Source organism: Trichechus manatus, unplaced genomic scaffold, assembly GCF_000243295.1.
Source record: "Trichechus manatus latirostris isolate Lorelei unplaced genomic scaffold, TriManLat1.0 scaffold00039, whole genome shotgun sequence".
Classification (NCBI taxonomy): Eukaryota; Metazoa; Chordata; class Mammalia; order Sirenia; family Trichechidae; genus Trichechus; species Trichechus manatus.
The window spans coordinates 10,821,512-10,841,353 of record NW_004443975.1 but is presented as its reverse complement, the minus strand read 5'-3'; the positions used below and the strand labels follow the sequence as shown (position 1 = coordinate 10,841,353).

The following is a 19,842-nucleotide window of genomic DNA, read 5'->3' as shown; positions in this document are numbered from 1 at the left end:
AGTTTTCTCTTTTTCTTTTGGTAGCGTTACTAGAAGTTTGTCAATTTTATTGATCTTTTCAAAGAATAAGCTTTTAATTTCAGTGATTTTCTCTATTTTTTTTTTTATTTTATTGATTTCTAATATTGTCTTTATTATTTCATTACTTCTGTTTGATTTGGTTTAATTATGTTCTTCTAGATTCATAAAATGGAAGCTTAAATTATTTATATTCTTTTTTGTTTATTGAGATGAAATTCACATAACAAAATTAGCCATTCTAAAGTGTGCAATTCAGTGGCATTTAGTGCATTCACGTTGATGTGCAACCTCCACTTATCTTTAGTTTCAAACTTTTTCACCACCCCAGAAGAGCCCCCCAACTCATTAAGTAATAACTCCACATTTCTCCCTCACTATCCCCTGGCAACCACTAATCTGCATTCTGTCTCTGTGGATTTTCCTGTTGTGGATTTATCAGTTGTGGATTTATCATATAAAAGGAGACATACAATATGTGACCTTTTGTGTCTGTTTCTTTCACTTACCTTCATGTTTTCAAGATTTGTCCAAGTTGTAGGATTTATCAGTGCTTCACGCCTTTTTATCGTTGAATAATATTCCATTGTATGCATACGCCACAGTTGATTTATCCATTTATTCATTTGTTTGTTGATGGACATTTTGGTTGCTTCTACCTTTTGACTATTATAAATAATGCTAGTATAAAGATTTGTGTACACATTTCTATGTAGACATATGTTTTCATTTCTCTTGACTATATACCTAGGGATGAAATTGATGAGTCATATAGTAATTGTATGTTTTACTTTTTGAGGAGCAGCCACGCTGATTTCTGCAGGTATATGCCATTTTACACCTGTAAAATGGTTGAGGGTTCCAGTTTCTCTACATCTTCATCAACACTTGTTATTATCTGACTTTTTGGTTATAGCCATCCTAGAGGGTGTGAAATAGTATCTTATTGTGATTTTTATTTGCATTTCCTTAATGACCAATGATGTTGAACATCTTTTCATGTGCTTATTGAACATTTGTATATCTTCTTTGGAGAAATTTATTTTCAAGCCCTTTAACCATTTTTTAATTGGATTGTTTGTCTTTTTATTGTTGAGTTTTAAGGGTTCTTTGTATATTTTTGATATTAAGTTGCATGATAATATACTATAATACGGTATTATACATAATGTATTATGTCCATATATAGACAAGATAGATTTTTGTGTTTCTTTAATTCTCTTTATGGTTTTTTTTAAGTAAAGATAATCCATGAAATATATACCAACCAAAACCAAACCTGTTGCCGTCGAGTCAATTCTGACTCATAGCGACCCTATAGGACAGAATAGAACTGCCCCATAGAGTTTCCAAGGCTGTAATCTTTACAGAAGCAGACTGCCACATCTTTCTCCTATGGAGCGACTGGTAGGTTCAAACTACTGATCTTTCAATTAGCAGCTAGGCTGTGCCACCAGTCCTCCAAATGTGTAATCAAACCAAACTCATTGCTATCAAGTCAATTCAAACTCATAGCAACCCTATAGGACAGAGTAGAACTGCCCCATAGGATTTCCAAGGAGCAGCTAGTGGATTTGAGCTGCTGACCTTTTGGTTGGCAGTCGAGCTCTTAACCACTGCACCACCAGGGCTCCCCAAATATATACCTAAGTGAAATTTAATTTTTACCATTTTAAAATAATTTTTATTTTGATAAAGTCACAATAAAAATTTTTATCTCACTATGCAGTCTGACTTTTGTTTCACCTTACTTAATGAAAAATTACAGTGCCTGTAAATATTAGGTTTGAGAAATGACTGATTCCAGAGGGAGAGTAAATGAGTTTAGTTAAATTTTATGTTTCATCATTGTAAGTGATGAAAATAGAAATACCAAGTTTCTGAAATTATAGTAAGTTGAGAAACATTTTGTTACATCAAAATTTTGTCTTACTATTGAGTCTGAGTGAATGCTAATGATATCAACGTTGGAGATATCCTATTGAAAATATTACAGATTTTTGTCAAGGAAAGTATAGAAATTGTTTTTGGCTCATGATTTTTATAGAAAATGAAAATGATCCTAAAGAAAAGAATAAACTTTCCCAAACTTCTTGCTCTCATTTAAATTTGGATTCTTCATAAAAACATAATATTTATTACCAAGGGCTGGGAAAATCAGATCAATTCCCACATCTCTGACACCAAATGTGAGGATCAAATAAATGCAGTCTATTATCAGTTCTGTTCCACTATGTTCTGAAGTCAGCTATATCTGTACTACTTCTTCCTCTTATCCAACCACCTGGGGCTAGGTCAGCTCTCACAAGTTAAAGAATACAGTTCTGCAGACTACCAAGTCTTCCCAAGACCTCAAATGCCAGCCACAAGCTTGAGAGTCCCCATGACACTCACTTCTTACCTACTGGCTACAAAGTTGGGGTTTTCCCACTACCCCTTCAGCATGACAGTCATAAGCTCAGGGGTTCCCAGGACCTCTCCACTTCTGACATTCTGGCTCCTTCAACTCCCTCAGGTTTGATAATTTGCTAGAATGACTCACAGAACTCAGGAAAGTGCTAGACTTACAATTATAGCTTTATTATAGCAAAGAGGACACAAATAAAGAGGTGTACAGGATGAGGTCTAGGAGGATTCCCAAAACTGAGCTTCTTGTGTCCCAAAAAGGGATGCGTTATCCCTCCTCCCACACACACATATCGATGTCTATCACCAACAAAAAGCCCATGGAGCTTCCACGTCCACAGCCTTTATTGGGGCTTTATAGTATAGGCATTGTTGATTGAACCATGCCCTCCCCTCTCTGAGGTCAACTGATATCACACAGTGGTATTTCTGGCCTGGCCAACCTCCACCCAAAAGGTACCTCATTAGCATAAATTCTCAGGTATGATCTGGAGGCTTCATCAAAGACACTTCAATCGCTGGGGAAATTCCAAGATTTTGGAGGTTGTAAACTTAGGAACCAAGGACAAACACCAAATTCTTAGGGTAAAGTTAAATTCTTTACCCCATACCAAGTGAGCGTACTATCTTTCAGAGATTTCTGCAATGATGGGTGGATTTTATATCCTTTGGAAGTATTTCACCAGAGTTAAAAAGAATTTTATCTTCAGTGCCAACTCTGACATGAAGCTTAAAAGTATGTTCTACTTTACCTCACCTCTATACTCGACCTTGGCTCCAGACACACCACATACCTGCTCATATACTGAGTTCCTGGATGAGGCACAATGGAATTTTTTTTTCCGTTTTATTCTAAGAAGTGCAATTGTATTTAGAATTTTTTTTAAATAATTATATGTGTATTATAGCTAAGTTTAATAAGTCAGTTTTTACTGTTCCTTGCAAATTGCCACTTGTATAGAGAATCTTCAAGCTTTGGCGTGAGTGATCTCTCCTAAAATCCTTTGATAATAACAATATAAAATAAAATAATAAATAAATAATTGTACTATAGTTAATGCTTTAAAAACCATTTTGGATTTTTTCAGATTCCAGGAAGAAAAGGAAAAGTAGATATTTGTGTTTTAAATCCAAAGTGTATCACTCTTGGTGAACTATATGGGCAATTGAATCCTAATACAATGGAGTGGACTGATGGGTTATTATCAGCAACAATTAGAAATTATGTACATTTTAACAGGAAAGGGCGCTCAAAAAAAGACATGGATCTTGGATTAAAGTCAAGAATCTCAGATTTATCTAATGTAAGTTTAGTATGTAATGAATATTTTTATTTGACTCGTGGAATATTTAATTGCTTATCAAAATACTTGATATTAAGCATCATTAGATATTAATGTAAAAGTAAATTTAAAAATTATTAAGAACAGTTAAAAAACAGAAAAATCAAGGCTATAAAACGACAGAAAATATGCCATTGAGTTTTAAAATAGTAAACAATAGAATGATGTTAAATGTATTTGCTTTTAAATGAACACAGAGAGAACAAGGCATAACTTAATTTATATATATCATATATAGGATTGTATGTAGATTAGTGATTCTGTCAGCACCAATACCAATATACCAAAAAAAAAAAAATCCCACTGCCATTGAGTTGATTCCAACTCATAGTGACCCTATAGGACAGAGTAGAACTGCCCCATAGGGTTTCCAAGGAGCACCTGGTGGATTCAAACTGCTGACATTTTGGTTAGCAGCCATAGCTCTTAACCACTATGCCACCAGGGTTTCCACAGATACATCAAAAATGACAAGCAGAAACTGGCAGAACCAACTTTGTCAGAACTCTGTAAGCAGTTAAAGGGTTACAGCAACTACGAAAATGCTGAATCAAGAAAAAGATGACTTCAAAAGGGTAGGAAATCTTTGGTTTTCTATGTGTCTGTGCCTCACCCCATCCCCAGCTTGGTGGCTATCTTAAAGCAATACTAGCTGATATTTCTGCAGAGGGATCCTGATCGCTGATTCTAGAGAGAGCAAAGCTTCATAAGTTATTTTGTGTCTCTCCTAACCTGTCTGGAGACTACCTAAAGGACTGAAGCAAGGCATTTTTTTTTCTGTGTGGCCTATCTCAGAGCTCATGAAGGTGGAAAATCATCAGGCAATGCCCAGAGCTCTAACCACCTGTAACCACCTGGAGCTAAAGATTGTGATTAAGTCATACAGTAGGAGCCCAAGGACTGGGAGGAGAAGCCAGGTAGAAGGTTTCTTAAGGAAGTTCAAGTGTTCAAAACCACTGTGTTATAAGGGGAAAATGAGAAAGCCACATGAATGCCCAGGGCAAGATGCATGCTCAGAAAATACCTGAGAAGGCCCTATGTTTTTACCTCAGGCTGATCCCTAGCCTCAGTGTAAGCATGGTTAAGTGTTGAAGTAGTGCCCTGGCACACAGCCAATATGCAAGAGGTTTCCTTTGCCACCCAACATTCAAGAAAATCTCTGTAAAAAACTAGCTGAACACAAGCTAAGGAACAGAGACTTCAGTGCTGACACATGACCAGGAAGGCATTGTTTTCAAAAATAGGGGAAATCACTAAACAAATGGACTACTGCAGTCTTCAACATTTTAAAAAAACAAACAGAGCAAACCCTGGGGAAAGGGGAGAAATTAAATCCCAGAATTATTACATTATAATATTCAAATGTCCAGTTTTCAAAAAAAATCACAAGACATACAAAGAAACAGGAAACAATGGCCTATTAAAAAGAACAAAGTAAAGTGACAGAAACAGTCCCTGTAGAAGCCCAGATAACAGACTTCCTAAACAAAAACTTTAAAACAGTAGTATTAAATGTGCTCAAAGAGCTAAAGGAAAAAATGGGCAAAGAACTCAAGGAAATCAGGAAAACAATGCATGAACAAAAAATACCAATAGAGATATAAATTGAAACAAAGAACCAAACAAAAATACTGAGCTGAAAAGTATAACTGAAGTTAAAAATTCACCAGAAGGATTCAACAGCAGATTTGAGCTGGCAGAAGAGTCAGCAAACTTGAAGATAGAACAATTGAACTTTTCCAGTCTGAGAAGCAAGAAAAGAATAACAAAGCCTAAGGGATTTGTGGGACACCAGCAATTGGACCAAAACATGCATTATGGGAGCTTCAGAAAGAGAAGAAACAGAGAAAGGGGCAGAAAGAATGTTTAACAAATAATTGCAGAAAATGTGACAAATTTGATGAAAGACATGAATCTACATGTCCAAGAAGCTGAATAAACTCCAAGTAGGAAACCCAAAGAGATCCACATTGGGACACATTACAATCAAACTCCTGAAGACCAAAGATTTAAAAAAAAAAAAAAGTCTTGTAAGCAGCAAGAGAGAAGTGAATCATTACATACAAACCAAAACCAAACATGTTGCCGTCAAGTCTATTCCAACTCATAGCAACCCTATAAGGTACAGTAGAACTATCCCATAGGATTTCTAAGGCTGTAATCTTTCTCTAGAAGGTAAAGTAGCTAAAGCAAAAGGAAGAAATGACGTAAAAGAGCTGAACAGCAGATTTCAAAGGGCAGCTCAAGAAAACAAAGTATTATAATGAAATGTGCAAAAACTTGGAGTTAGTAAAGCAAAAGGGAAGAACATGCTCAGCATTTCTCAACCTGAAAAAACTGTAGAAAAAATTCAAGCCTTGAGTTGCAATATTAAAGAATTCTATAGGCAAAATATTGAAGGAGACAGGAAGCATCAAAAGAAGATGGAAGGAATACACAGAGTCGCTGTGCCAAAAAGAATTGGTTGACATTCAGCCATTTCAAGAGGTAGCATATGATCAAGAACCAATGGTACTGAGGGAATAAGTCCAAGATGCACTGAAGGCATTGACAAAAAACAAGGCTCCAGGAATTGATGGAATACCAATTGAGACGTTTCAACAAATAGATGCAGTGCTGGAAGTGCTAGCTTGTCTATGCAAAGAAATTTGGAAGACAGCTGCTAGGCCAACTGACCGGAAGAGATCCATATTTGTACCCATTCCAAAGAAAAGTGATCTAACAGAATGCAGAAATTATCTAACAATATCATTAATTTTGCTGAAGACAATTAAAAAATGGTTCCAGCAGTACATTGACAGGGAACTGCCAGAAATGCAAGCCAGATTCAGAAGAGGATGTAGAATGAGGGATATCATTGCTGATGTCAGAACCTTGACTGAAAGCAGAGAATACCAGATAGGTATTTACCTGTGTTTTACTGACTATGCAAAGACATTCGACTGTGTGGACAATAACAAATTATGGATAACATTGCAAAGAATGGGAATTCCAGAAAAATGTGCTTACGTGGAACCTGTACATAGACCAAGAGGCAGTCGTTGGAACATAACAAGGGGATACTGTGTGACTTAAAATCAGGAAAGGTGTGCATCAAGGTTGTATCCTTTCACGATACTTATTCAATCTGCATGCTGAGCAAATAATCCAAGAAGCTCGACTATATGAAGAAGAACAGAGCACCAGGATTGGACTGAAAGTGAAGAGGACTTGAAGCACTTACTGATGAAGATCAAAGACTACAGCTTTCAATATGGATTGCATCTTAACATAAAGAAAACAAAAATCCTCACTACTGGAACAATAAGCAGCAGCATGATAAATGGAGATAATATTGAAGTTGTCAAGGATTTCATTTTACTTGGATCCACAATCAATGCCCAAGGAAGCAGTGTTCAAGAAATCAAACAACGTATTGCTTTGGGAAAATCTACTGCAAAAGACCTCTGTTGTACCTAGGGTCGCTATGCGTCGGAACCAATACAACAGCACCCAACAACAACAAAGTGTTAAAAAGTAAAGCTGTCACCTTGAGAATTAAGGTGCGCCTGACCCAATACCAAGCCATGGTATTTTCAATCACCTCATATGCATGCAAATCTGGACAATGAATAAGGAAGACTGAAGAAGAATTGATACCTTTGAATTTTGATGTTGGTGAAGAATATTGACTATACCATAGACTGCCAAAAGAATGAACAAATTTGTCTTAGAAGTACAGCCAGAATGTTCCTTAGAAGGAGGATGGCAAGACTTCTTCTCACGTGCTTTGGACATGTTATCAGGAGGGACCAATTATCAGGAGGAATCAAGAGAAGGACATCAAGCTTGGTGAAGTAGAGGGTCAGCAAAAAAGAGGAAGACCTTCAAAGAGATGGATTGACACAGTGACTGCAACAATGGGCTGAAACATAGCAATGATTGTGAGGATGGCACAGGACCAAGCAGTGTTTCGTTCTGTTGTACATAGTGTCACTATGAGTCGGAACCAACTTGATGGCACCTAACAACAACAACAACAATACTACACTGTCTTAATTACTGTAGCTTTGTAGTAAGCTTTAAAATTGTGAAGTGAGATTATTTTTTTTAAGACGCTAACAAGCTGATTCTAAAATTTTTATGGACGAGCCAAGGTCCATGACACTCCTGAAGAAGAAGAAGAACTGGAAGGTGATGAGACCTGTAAAAAGAGTTGTTATAAAATTAGACTAAACCAGTGTGTTATTGCATAAAATGATGGCAATTCTAAACTAATATATGCTTATGACATACTCTGAAAAAATAAAAAGACTGACAGAATTTCATAGAGAAATTGACAAATCAGCAATCAGTGAGAAATTTTATTACAATTGATAGAACAAGCAAATCAAAACTAGTAAAAATGTAGGAAAATTGAATGACATAATTAATACGGTTAATATAAAGGAGATACAAATAGACCCTTACACCCATCAACTGGATAATATGCATTCTTTACAGGCAAGCATGGATAATTATAAAAATTGATGTTGTGGTATAGAATTGAACAAGACTCAACACATTTCAAAGAATTGGTATCAAGACCAACTTCTAGAAAGGCAAAGAAAAAATATATATTTGAAAATTTTAAACTCAGTAATGGCTCAAAGAATCAGTCATATCAGAAATTTGAAAATACTTAGAACTGACCCATTCTGGAAATTTTATATATGAAAAATAGCACTAAAGTGGAATTCAGAAGTAAGTATATTGGGTGAAATAATTAATGACTGGAAATTATTAAGCTTAGCATCCAACTCAAGAAAAGAGAAAAAACAATAGTAAATATATAGAAAACAGATGGAAGATAATAATATAAAAGATAAGTGGAGAGAATCAACAAAAGCAAAAGCTAGTTATTTGAAAAGACTGGTGAAATAGTCAAATCTCTGGCAAGATTGCTTAAGAAAGAAATAAGAGGGTAAAAATAAATGTAAAACTTCAAAAACAGGCCATAACAATAGAGCAGTTTCAACATAATGAAAGAATGCTATGGAAAACTTTCTGCCAATAAATTAAAAAACTTAAATGAGCAATTTCCTAGAAAAATGTATTTATCAAACTGACTCAAGGAAAGAGAGACAACATGAATAAACTTAGCAGGGACTTGAATTTTTTGCATTTCTGAATTACCGTCCTTAACCTGATAATATGTTTTTATTTCATGGTTGTAGAAGGAGGAAGGAAAGAGAGTGCCAGCAACAATGTTCCTCTTTAATAAGGAGAATAAAAGCTTTCTTAGAAACTCCTTGGCACCTTCTTCACTTTGATCTTATTGGCCAGATAAAGTATTGTGACCACTTTGAGCAGAAATGGATTATGGGAAAATGGTAAACAGGACTGCCATAATTGTTTACATTAGTCATGATCCATTACATTGCCACAAACAAAGTTGGGATTTTATCAAGAAATGAGAAGTGAATGGATATCAGATTGGCAAAACTGCATGTACTTCAATATATAGTTATAAAGAACATTGTATTGTAGTTAAAAATTTATACAAACACAAATGATTTGAGTCAAGTTCTGTCAAATATTCAAGACTAACTCATCCCAATCTCTCTCTCTTGAACGGGAACCAGATAAGGATGTCCTTTATCACCACTCTTATTCAACATTGTGCTGGAGGTCCTACCCAGGGCAGTTAGGCTAGAAAAAGAAATAAAGGGCATCCAAATTGGTAGGGAAGAAGTCAAAGTATCTCTATTTGCAGATGATATGATCTTATACACAGAAAACCCCAAAGAACACACAAGAAAACTACTGTAACTAATAGAAGATTTCAGCAAAGTATCAGGATACAAGATAAACATACAAAAATCAGTTGGATTCCTTTACACCAACAAAGAGAACCTCGAAGAGGAAATCACCAAATCAATACCATTTACAATAGCCCCCAAGAAGATAAAATACTTAGGAATAAATCTAACCAGAGATGTAAAAGACCTATACAATGAAAACTACAAGACACTACTGCAAGAAACCAAAAGAGACCTGCATAAGTGGAAAAACGTACCTTGCTCATGGATAGGAAGACTCAACATTGTCAAAATGTCAGTTCTACCCAAAGCAATCTACAGATACAATGCAATCCTAATCCAAATCTCAATGGCATTTTTTAATGAGATGGAGAAACAAATCACCAACTGCATATGGAAAGAGACCAGGCCCTGGATAAGTAAAGCATTACTCAAGAAGAAGAACAAAGTGGGCGGCCTCACACTACCTGATTTTAGAACCTATTATATGTCCTCGGTAGTCAAAACAGCCTGGTACTGGTACAACAACAGATACATAGACCAGTGGAACAGAATTGAGAATCCAGACATAAATTCATCCACCTACGGACAGCTGGTATTTGACAAAGGCCCAAAGTCTGTTAACTGGGGAAAAGACAGTCTCTTTAACAAATGGTGCTGGCATAAATGTATATCCATCTACAAAAAACTGAAACAAGACCCATACCTCACACCATGCACAAAAACTAACTCAAAATGAATCAAAGACCTAAATATAAAATCGACAACAATAAAGATCATAGAAGAAAAAATAAGGGCGACGCTAGGAGCCCTAATACATGGCATAAACAGAATACGAACTGTAAGTAACAATGCACAGGCATCAGAGGAGAAACTAGATAACTGGGAGATCCTAAAAATCAAACACTTATGCTCATCAAAAGACTTCACCAAAAGAGTAAAAAGACAATCTACAGACTGGGGAAAAAAATTTGGCTACGACAAATCTGATCAGCATCTAATCTCTAAAATCCACAAGATACTGCAAAACCTCAACAACAAAAAGACAACCCAATTAAGAAATGGGCAAAGGATATGAACAGGCACTTCGCCAAAGAAGACATTCAGGCGGCTAACAGACACATGAGGAAATGCTCATGATCATTAGCCATTAGAGAAATACAAACCTATTTCTCTCTCTCCTCTGTGTGTATGTGTGTGTATATGTGTGTATATATTCAAACATATATATGAATTTAATACACAACTGAAGTAATATTTATAATCAGTGGGGAAATAATTCTTTATTTAATTCATTGTTTTCATAATTGCTGTTCTCCTCTGTGAAAACATAGAAAAACTCTTACCTACACAGAAATAAAATTCCAAATGAATTAAAAATTTAAGTGTCAAAATCAAACTATAAAAATACAATAATATTTAGGGACAGATAAAACAAATATACAATAATATTTAGGGGTATATTTTCAGAGTGAGGAAGACTGGAAATCCAAAAATCATAAAAGATAATATAATTTGACTATAAATAAGAAAATATTTCTGCAATAGTTACCACAAAGTTAAAAACAAACAGTAGTCTAGAAGAAAATATTTACAACATATAGGAAAATTAGTTACTACTCCTAATATAAAATGGAGTTTCAAAAATAAGTATGAAACTGTCAGACAACTAAATAAGGAAATGAGTTAGGGCAATAGAAAATTGGTAGAACGATAAATACAAATTGCCAATATACATATGAAAATATGTTCAACTTAACTCTTAGTCAAAGAGTTAAAAGTGATAACAAAGATAGGCGCCATTTTTTTATCATCAAATTTTCAAAACTTAAAAATATTGTTAGTGAATACATTTAGTGTTAGCAAGGATGTGGAGAAACAAATGTTCTTACTCTTTGTTGGTGGAAATGTTATTGCCACAAACTTTTGGAAAGAAATCCAGTAGAATTCATTTAAAAATTTAAGTACATGTTACTTTTGACCCATAATCCCACTTCAAAACAAATCTATCAATTATAGAAGGAAATTCACTAGAGCGTAATGACTTATGTCCAGGGATGACAGTTGCAGAGTTTTGTAATAAGAATAAAAATTGGAAAGAGCCTGGAACTTGCTTACCTTCCCAAAGAGGTTGTCTTTAGGTGGTAGAAATTCAGAGAACTTTTGCGTTCTTTTTGTGCTTTGCTGTATTATTTGAATATTATACAAAAGACATATGCTATTTCTGCAGGGAAAAAAAGAAACTAAAATAAAATAATTTTCTAAAAGGAAATGACCTGGAGTCACAAGTCAGTTACATTATACTATGCTGGTTATTTGTTGGTCTTTTCAGCTACAGAACCTTCTGCCTTTCATATTTTTACCACTCAAGAAAGCATATTGATAGATAGTGAATTTGAGTTGGAATGTGTCATCAAATAAAAGTTTAAAAGTTATTGATTGCATATTTTAGGTTTTCAAACTTGATTCCTCTGATGCAGCAGATATTGATGGTAATATTTTTGAGAAGGAGGTGGATAAAGATGTTAAAACTCCAGAAAATCAGAGTAAGTGTTATTATTAAATTCAATAAATATGATTAATTAATGTAGAAGAAAAACTTTGAACAAATATGAGCTTTACTCCAATCATTAAAATATATTTTTGATTAGTGATATTTTGTTCTTGTACTATTCTTTCCCTCATGTGTTTGTTTAAAATCTCTATAGTATTACCAAACATTATATTACACTGTGAATGTATATAATTATGGTATGTAATTACTAAGGCTTACATAGCCCTTTCAGTTTATAAATTACCATTAATATCTCATAAGAACCAGTTAAATATTAAAGATAGAAATAAATAATGGTTTGAGAAGAAGCAGTGGCAGCATACAGTAGAATTGCTTCTGAAGTGGGACTCCAAACGGTCTGTACATTCTTAGGCCAAATCATCAAATCAACCCAAGCAGATTCATCTAAAATGAATTGCATACTCATTATAAACCAGTCACATTGCTATATGTCAGCAGAAGAGGCAGTGTATATGGTACGGTGCCTGCTCCAAAGGAGCTGACGGTTTGCTGGAGGATCACCAACCATTGCTTTCACTACTCTAGGCTGAACCTCATATCAGCACACTCATCGATAGTATATTTGTATTCCAGACATTGAAAGAGACTCCTGCAGCTGCTTCTTTCTTAGAATTCCTGAATTTTTATGTGTCATTTTTTTGGCATTCAATTGGGAGATGACAGTAATTGGGCATAATAAGTTTGCTTCTTGGAGCTTTGATACAATTCCCACAGTAGGTATTTCAGCCGTTCAGAGTCCCGTCTTAGCAGTGGTGGCTGTATGGATCCTAGCTCTACTCTCCTGTTCTTCTGGGATCCTTCAGTGTCTTTCAGTGTCTGTCTGTGTAGTGGCCCATTCACATCTCTCCCATCCTGGCCTAGCAGATTTTCTAAAATCAGGGAGCAGGATGGTGGGTGTAGAGTGTGGAAAGAGAAATAAATGGATTCCCGGTGTATTTGATTCTTTCTTCAAAAGAACATCTATTTCTCTTTGCTATTTCCTGGGAGCAGCATCTCCAAACAATATTCTTGGGTAGAAGGAGAAAATTAACAAACCATATTATTAAGGAAAAGATAATATCATGGATCTTTCTTCTATCCACATTTTAAAGGCTAATTATACAATTCAGCAATCTAAGAATATCTAAACATCACTTAAAGAGTTATGAAGTATGTGGTATGAACATTTATTCATATTTAATATTGAAGAATACATATTAACACATTCACTCTAGTGTTTTCTAGGAGATCATTTTCATCTTGGTTAGAAAGTGTTTTTAAATAAAGTAGAATATGTGCAAGATGGTAATGAAATTATCTCAGCTACATTAAAAATATTTTTCTCTCCAGACTTTGATTGGCAGTGGATTATTTTAGATGGCCCAGTGGATACTTTGTGGGTGGAAAATCTAAACTCCGTGCTAGATGACACTAGAACATTGTGCCTAGCAAACAGTGAGAGAATAGCTTTAACTAATAACATAAGAATGATTTTTGAAGTAGATGTCCTCTCTCAGGCCAGTCCTGCCACTGTCAGTCGATGTGCAATGGTGTATATGGTAAGTGTCCAAAATCAAATTTCATAACAAATAAAATGTGCTGTTTAGGATAATAGCTAGACATTATCGACAGCATTGTTTATGTTTATTTTATTTTTACTTCTGGATCCAGGACGGTGAAGCCAATAGTTCAGAATCTGTGTGTTCCCCAAAGTTTCATAACCCTGAAATGAATATGAGTGTAATTACTACTGTTTTTAGTACTACTCTTAGTAATTGGAGTGGTCAGTATTTTCCACCACTGTGAATAAGTAATGCTTTCAACAGACCGGCTAGGCTGCTGGTGTGAATTTTTTTTCATCACTCAGGACTTGGTAGAAACATTACTAAGACAGTGGTAAGGAGGTCAGAGAGCCAACAAAAATAAGTGTTTTCTATGCATAAAATTATTAGCCATGATTAGCCTTATGCTCTAGTGCTATTGTCTGTTTAACTGAATGTAATGAATAAAGCTAACTGTAGAGCTGACCCTCTGGGTAAACAGCTCCCCTCACCACATACACAGGCTCAATACACGTCCATACACAGAATCCCCCAATTGCTTATTTTCTTGTAAGGCCACAGTTATAAACCATCAATCATTCCAGTGAGAAGCAGTTCTTCAAGCTGTTTTTAATCATTCTCCCTGTAATGAATGATGATTCTAAGCCATATTTTTAAGTATTACAAGTATCTAGTAAGTAAAAAGTAAGTAAGAAAGTAGGAGGGCACTGTATTTTTATTTATTTGCATAAATTATCTTGTGCTTTTTATTAGGATCCTGTTAATCTGGGATGGGAGCCCTATGTTAAATCATGGCTTTTGAAAACTTCAAAAATTCTGAGTCAAACAGGAGTGGATTGTCTTGAATTCATGATTAAAAAAAGTGTCACAGATGGACTACAATTTCTAAAGAAGCATCAGAAATTTCAGCCATTTCCTGTACAGGATATAACAATCATCACAACTCTCTGTAGAATTCTTGATGCTTTCTTTGAATTCATGAGTAAAAATGGAGGCTTTGGACAAAGTGAGTTTTTCCCCCTAAATCATATTAATGGTGTTATATCTTAGCTAGTCAATGCCAATTATTTATCACCTTCTATTAGATTTTATAAAAGAAAATAAAGAAAAGGCCACTTTTTTACTTCCAAGAAATTTTCAGTGTATTTGAACCAAAAGCAGATATGCATATGAAACAAACTAAAAATCATTTATATAAAAGAATATCAATAAAAGTAAATTAATATTGTACATAAGTGTTTATGGGTCACAAAAAAATGACTGTAGAGAATCCTTAGAAGGTCTCCATTAGGTAAGAATGCTTTTGCCATTCTTAAAAGATTCTTAGAGATAGAAATAGTGGAAGAAACTGTCCAAAATCCTAGGTTGAACTTGAAATTATGCAAAGGTATAAACATGGACAGTACTGAAACATTTGTAAGAAGACATCAACAAATTTTTTAAAAAACAGTATAGCATTATGGCTAAAGGCATGGACTCTAGAGTCAAAATGCCTACGTTCAAATACTGGTTCTGTCTGTTCCTGATGAGAAGACAAATTAGAACAGGCTTCCAACTCTCTCTCCAAAACCCAAAACTAACACAAAAATTGTGAGAAATACCTGGAGTGACATAAGATGCTTAGGTCCCATGGGGGGCAGAAGAGGACCATAATCGTGAGTGAAAGAGAGTTGGGTGCCATGAACAGGAGATAAAACAGGGAAAAGTATTTAAGTTTGCCCTTTCCCCTCTCCTCATGGCTCTGAATGGACTATTGTCCTTCCTATCGCCAATTAGTGCACCACAGCATAGCTCAGAGCAGTAACAAAATATCATGTTGGCAGTAAATCCTGGCCGGGGTAGGAAGCAGGTAAAAACATATTTCCTCCTACCGTCAACCCTCTTCAAATCTTAAAGCTTAAGTGATTAAACAGAAAAAGAGTGTACTTAAACAAGAGCTAGGTTACATACAGATTGTTAACACACAAGTTCTCTGCCTTAAAGAGTGTCCTCTCTCTTCCCAGAAACACATTTTTAAATTAATCAGAAGTGCAAGTCAGGGCCTGAGATTTTAGTTCCGTATCTCAAGTACATATCATAGGCTGAGGCAGCTATTTAAAAAAAAAAAAAAACAAAAAACAAACTCTTTTGCTGTCAAGTCAATTCCAACTCATGGTTGACCCTATAGGACAGAGTAGAATTGCCCCTTAGGGTTTCCAAGGAGCAACTGGTGGATTTGAACTGCCGACCTTTTGGTTAGCAGTCGAGCTCTTAACCACTGCACAACCAAAGCTCTGAGGCGGCTATTAAAAAAAAACAAAAAACAAACCCATTGCTGGCTAGTTGATTCCAATTCATAGCGATCCTATAGGAGAGGGTAGAACTGCCCCATAGGGTTTCTAAGGAGCGCCTGGTGGATTCGAACTGCCGACCCTTTGGTTAGCAGCCATAGCTCTTAACCACAGCAGCTATTAGCAGCAGAAAAATAATGAGAATTCTGAGGAATTCAACCACTATAAAGAAAATGGGAACAAGCTGAACAACTTAACCAGATAAAGTAGAATTGTTAGAGCAGACCAAATATAATTCAAAATAGAAACATTAAAACATTCTTAAAGAGAAAGAATACTGAAAAGAAAGCAAGAAGAGAAAGTTAAAAAGAATCAACTGGGAGTAACAAAATTAATAGTTAAAATAAAGGACATGATAAAAGAGTTGAATGCCAGAATGGTTAGCTGAATAATTCTGAGGCCAGTCAAAGAACTCTCCCAGAATGCATCATCAGTACAGGTTAAAAAATTAAATAGTATGTATATTTAAATATATATAAGTGTGTGTACACACATACATACAGACACATAGTTGAAAGATGTGTAAGATAAAAAGTTCAAGTATCAGCATCCATATGACATAAATTCCAGAAAGTAATTTTAAAAAATAATAAAGAAAGGAAGACATATTTCAAGAAAGAATTACCAAAGATTTCATAAAATTGGAAAAAATATAAGCCCTCAGATTGAATAGAATCCTGGCGTATTAAACAAGAAAGAAAAGCAAAAACTCACACCTAGAAATGGTTTATTGGTATATTATCCCATAGCTCTTGGATGCTATATTTGTTGTTGTTGTTTTCATTCTTTTTCTCTTTGTGTTAATGTTTAGATAATTTCTATTGATTTATCTTCCAATTCACTGATCCTTTCCTCTGCTGCACCCAGTCTTCTGTAAACCAACTGAAAGAATTCTCATTTCTGATAGTGTTTTTTATTTCTAGCATTTCCATTTGGCTCTTTTTTTTTTTTTTAATAATTTTTATCTCTGCTGAAAATTCCCTATTTGTTCATGAATGTTTTCTGCCTTTTATGTTAAATGCTTTAATAGTTTAATCACCAAACCCACTGCTGTTAAGTCAATTCTGATCCATGGCAACCCTGTAAGGCAGAGTAGAACTGCCCCATAGGGTTTCCAAGGCTGTAAATCTTTATGGAAGCAGACTGCCACATCTTTCTCCCACAGAGCTGCTGGTGGGTTAGAACCACCGACCTTTCAGTTAGCAGCTGAGCTCTTTAACCAGGGCTCCAGTTTAATCATAGTTATTTTAAATTCCCTGTATAATTCCAACACCTGGATCATATCTTGGTCTGTTATGCTAACTACTTTATCTCTTGGAAATGGGACTTTTATCTTATTATGTGCTTATTTATGTGTCACTTGTTTTTTAATTGAATGCCAGATATTGTGTAAAGCAACAGTAGAGACTGAGGTATATCATATTTATACCTATAAATAGGCATGCCCTATCTTCCAGATTGTTGGAGTATGGGAGTGTGGGGGAGGGTTTAGTCAGTATTGAGCTGGGTTTGGAATTTGTTTTTACTATAGTTACCGTCAGTACATCACAGACTTCAAATTCCTCCAGTGGACTGCTGCTACCTTGTGCTTAGTTTGAGGCCTAGAGTGCCAAGAGTATTTTTCTCACTATTCCTGTTCCACTTCAGCTTTTTGTAGATCCTGCATACCTGCACCGCAGAGAGTATCTCTCTGTGTACTTGTACCTTCCCCAGCAATAGATTGCTGTTGTATGTGGGGACAGGAGATATTTCCAGATTCTCCTGTTCCAGCTTCATTCTAAGGCATGTCCTGTGTACCTGGGAGCCTCGGGTATGGGATTTCTCAACCAAAACAAAAAAAATTTATTGAAATTTAAGAATATCGAAGATAAAAGGAAGATTCTAAGAAATTCCAGTGAGAGAGAGAAAGCCTACAGAATAATATGAGCAGATTAACAATTTCTCAATAGCAATACTGGCTTCAAGAAGAAAATGAAGTAGCATCTTCAAAGTGTTTTATAGTTGGCTTATATGCCAATTATATGTGGAAGGTAAATTAAAAATATTCTCCGATATACAAAGCCTAAGAAAATTTGACACACAAAGACCCTCCTTGAAACATTTTGCTATTACAGAAATACATCAAGAAAAATTATGAAGTATGGAAGTTAAGTATGATTTGAAAATTTTTAAAAATTAATACTATTGAAGTAATCAAAAATACCTCTCAGAAGTATATACATGGCATCCAGAACTAAAATTCTGGACAATTTCAACATAAAGTGGATGGAAGGGAGGTTGTAGTTCAAGGAAAGATGAGAGAGTAGCATTACTTGCATTGTTCGAGGAAAAAGATAACAGTGAAATTTAAAAAGTGTTGGGGAAAAATAAACATAAGTAGGGCCCTTAATATGTTAGGATTAAACCTTGGAATAATAATAGAATGCTTAGGTTTCAAATATGTAGGAAAATACTTGATCTTTACAATAGAAGGTAGAAAAGAAGAACAAAACAGAAATTTAAACAATAACAGTAAAAAAACATAAAATCAATCCAATGTAGCAATAATTACAATAAATATAAATGAATTAAGCTCCCCATTTAAAAGATAGTGATTCTTTGATTGGATTTTTAAACAAAGATCTAGTGATTTTTTTTTTTCTCTGCATGCATCATCCTAAAAGCAAAAAGATACAAAATGCCACTTTGATAAACACTTTGACAGATCCTCCAGGTTTTAAATATAAAGTTACCATGTGACCCAGCAATTCCAGTCCTAGGTATATACCCAAATGAAATGAAAATGTATGTGCACATGAAAACTTGTACACAAATATATGTAGGAGCATTATTCATAATAGCCAAAAAGTGGAAATATTTCAAATATCCATCACTGATGAGTGGATAAATAAAATGTGGTGTATCTAGCTTCTGGAAATATGGCACATAAGCAGCTCTACACTTCCTTATTGCTATGCTATCACCAAAGAAAACAACAAAAAAAAGTAAACTCAGCTCTTTAAGGTCTCTAAAAAGTAATCAGAGAGTTGCAGCAATTAGACAAACTGTAAATCAAGAAAAGGCCACTTTTAAATAGTAGGAAAATGTTTCTACCACTGATGCCTTTCCCTCTCCCCAATTCCACCACAGCAGTGTCTGTGGCAGCTGTGGTGATGGTGGACCATGAACTGTACTCACAGAGAGGGGGCCATTCTCTGATTCTGCAGTGTGCAGAACAGGCTTTGCTTTTGCTGGCGAACTGTTGCATATGTCTATTCTAGTCTATCTGGGAGCTACCTGAAGGAATGAAGAAGGTCGATCCTCCCAGTTTAGCCAGCTTCCAAGGTCCTGTAGGATGGGAGGAAGCAGTGAGCAACTCATGCTGTCAGTACCCTAAATCACCTCTGGCTAATTAGTGTGATTGAAGCATACAGTAGGCTTCTAAGGGCTGAAGGAGAAGTGCTGATGTGAGAGTTTCTTGTGGAATTTAATCCTTTCAAAAGCACTGTGTATATGGGGTAACTAAGAAATCCATATGCATGACTACGGCAAAATGTACGCATACCAAATACCTATATTCTAAATATCCTATGCTTTCACTTTGGACTGATCTCTAAGCACAGATCCAAGTTGCAAAGACTCAGAGAGATAGGTTTTTTTATGTTGTTTGTTTTTCTTTTTTCCCTTCTTTTTTCTTCTTATTGTCCCCACCCCCTTTTTTGTTACTGGAGTACAAAGAAATCACTTTTAAAACACTAGGTAGACACAGGCTGGGAAACAGATTCCTTGATGTCCATATATATCCAGGAGGACAGACATTCACTGCAAAAATAGAGGAGATTTCTGAGGAGACTAAATACTACAGCTTTA

General features: G+C 35.3%; 1 protein-coding gene across 1 annotated transcript in view; it reads left to right on the top strand.

Moving 5' to 3' along the window:
- The window catches only part of DNAH14 (dynein axonemal heavy chain 14), a gene marked incomplete at its 5' end in the record, with an annotated part of 387,403 nt that overhangs the window by 191,674 nt on the left and 175,887 nt on the right, over positions 1–19,842 (top strand). The window contains 4 exon segments of the mRNA XM_023730866.1: positions 3,513–3,728; positions 12,000–12,093; positions 13,452–13,660; positions 14,417–14,669. Of these exon segments, the coding sequence (XP_023586634.1) occupies positions 3,513–3,728; positions 12,000–12,093; positions 13,452–13,660; positions 14,417–14,669 (772 nt within the window).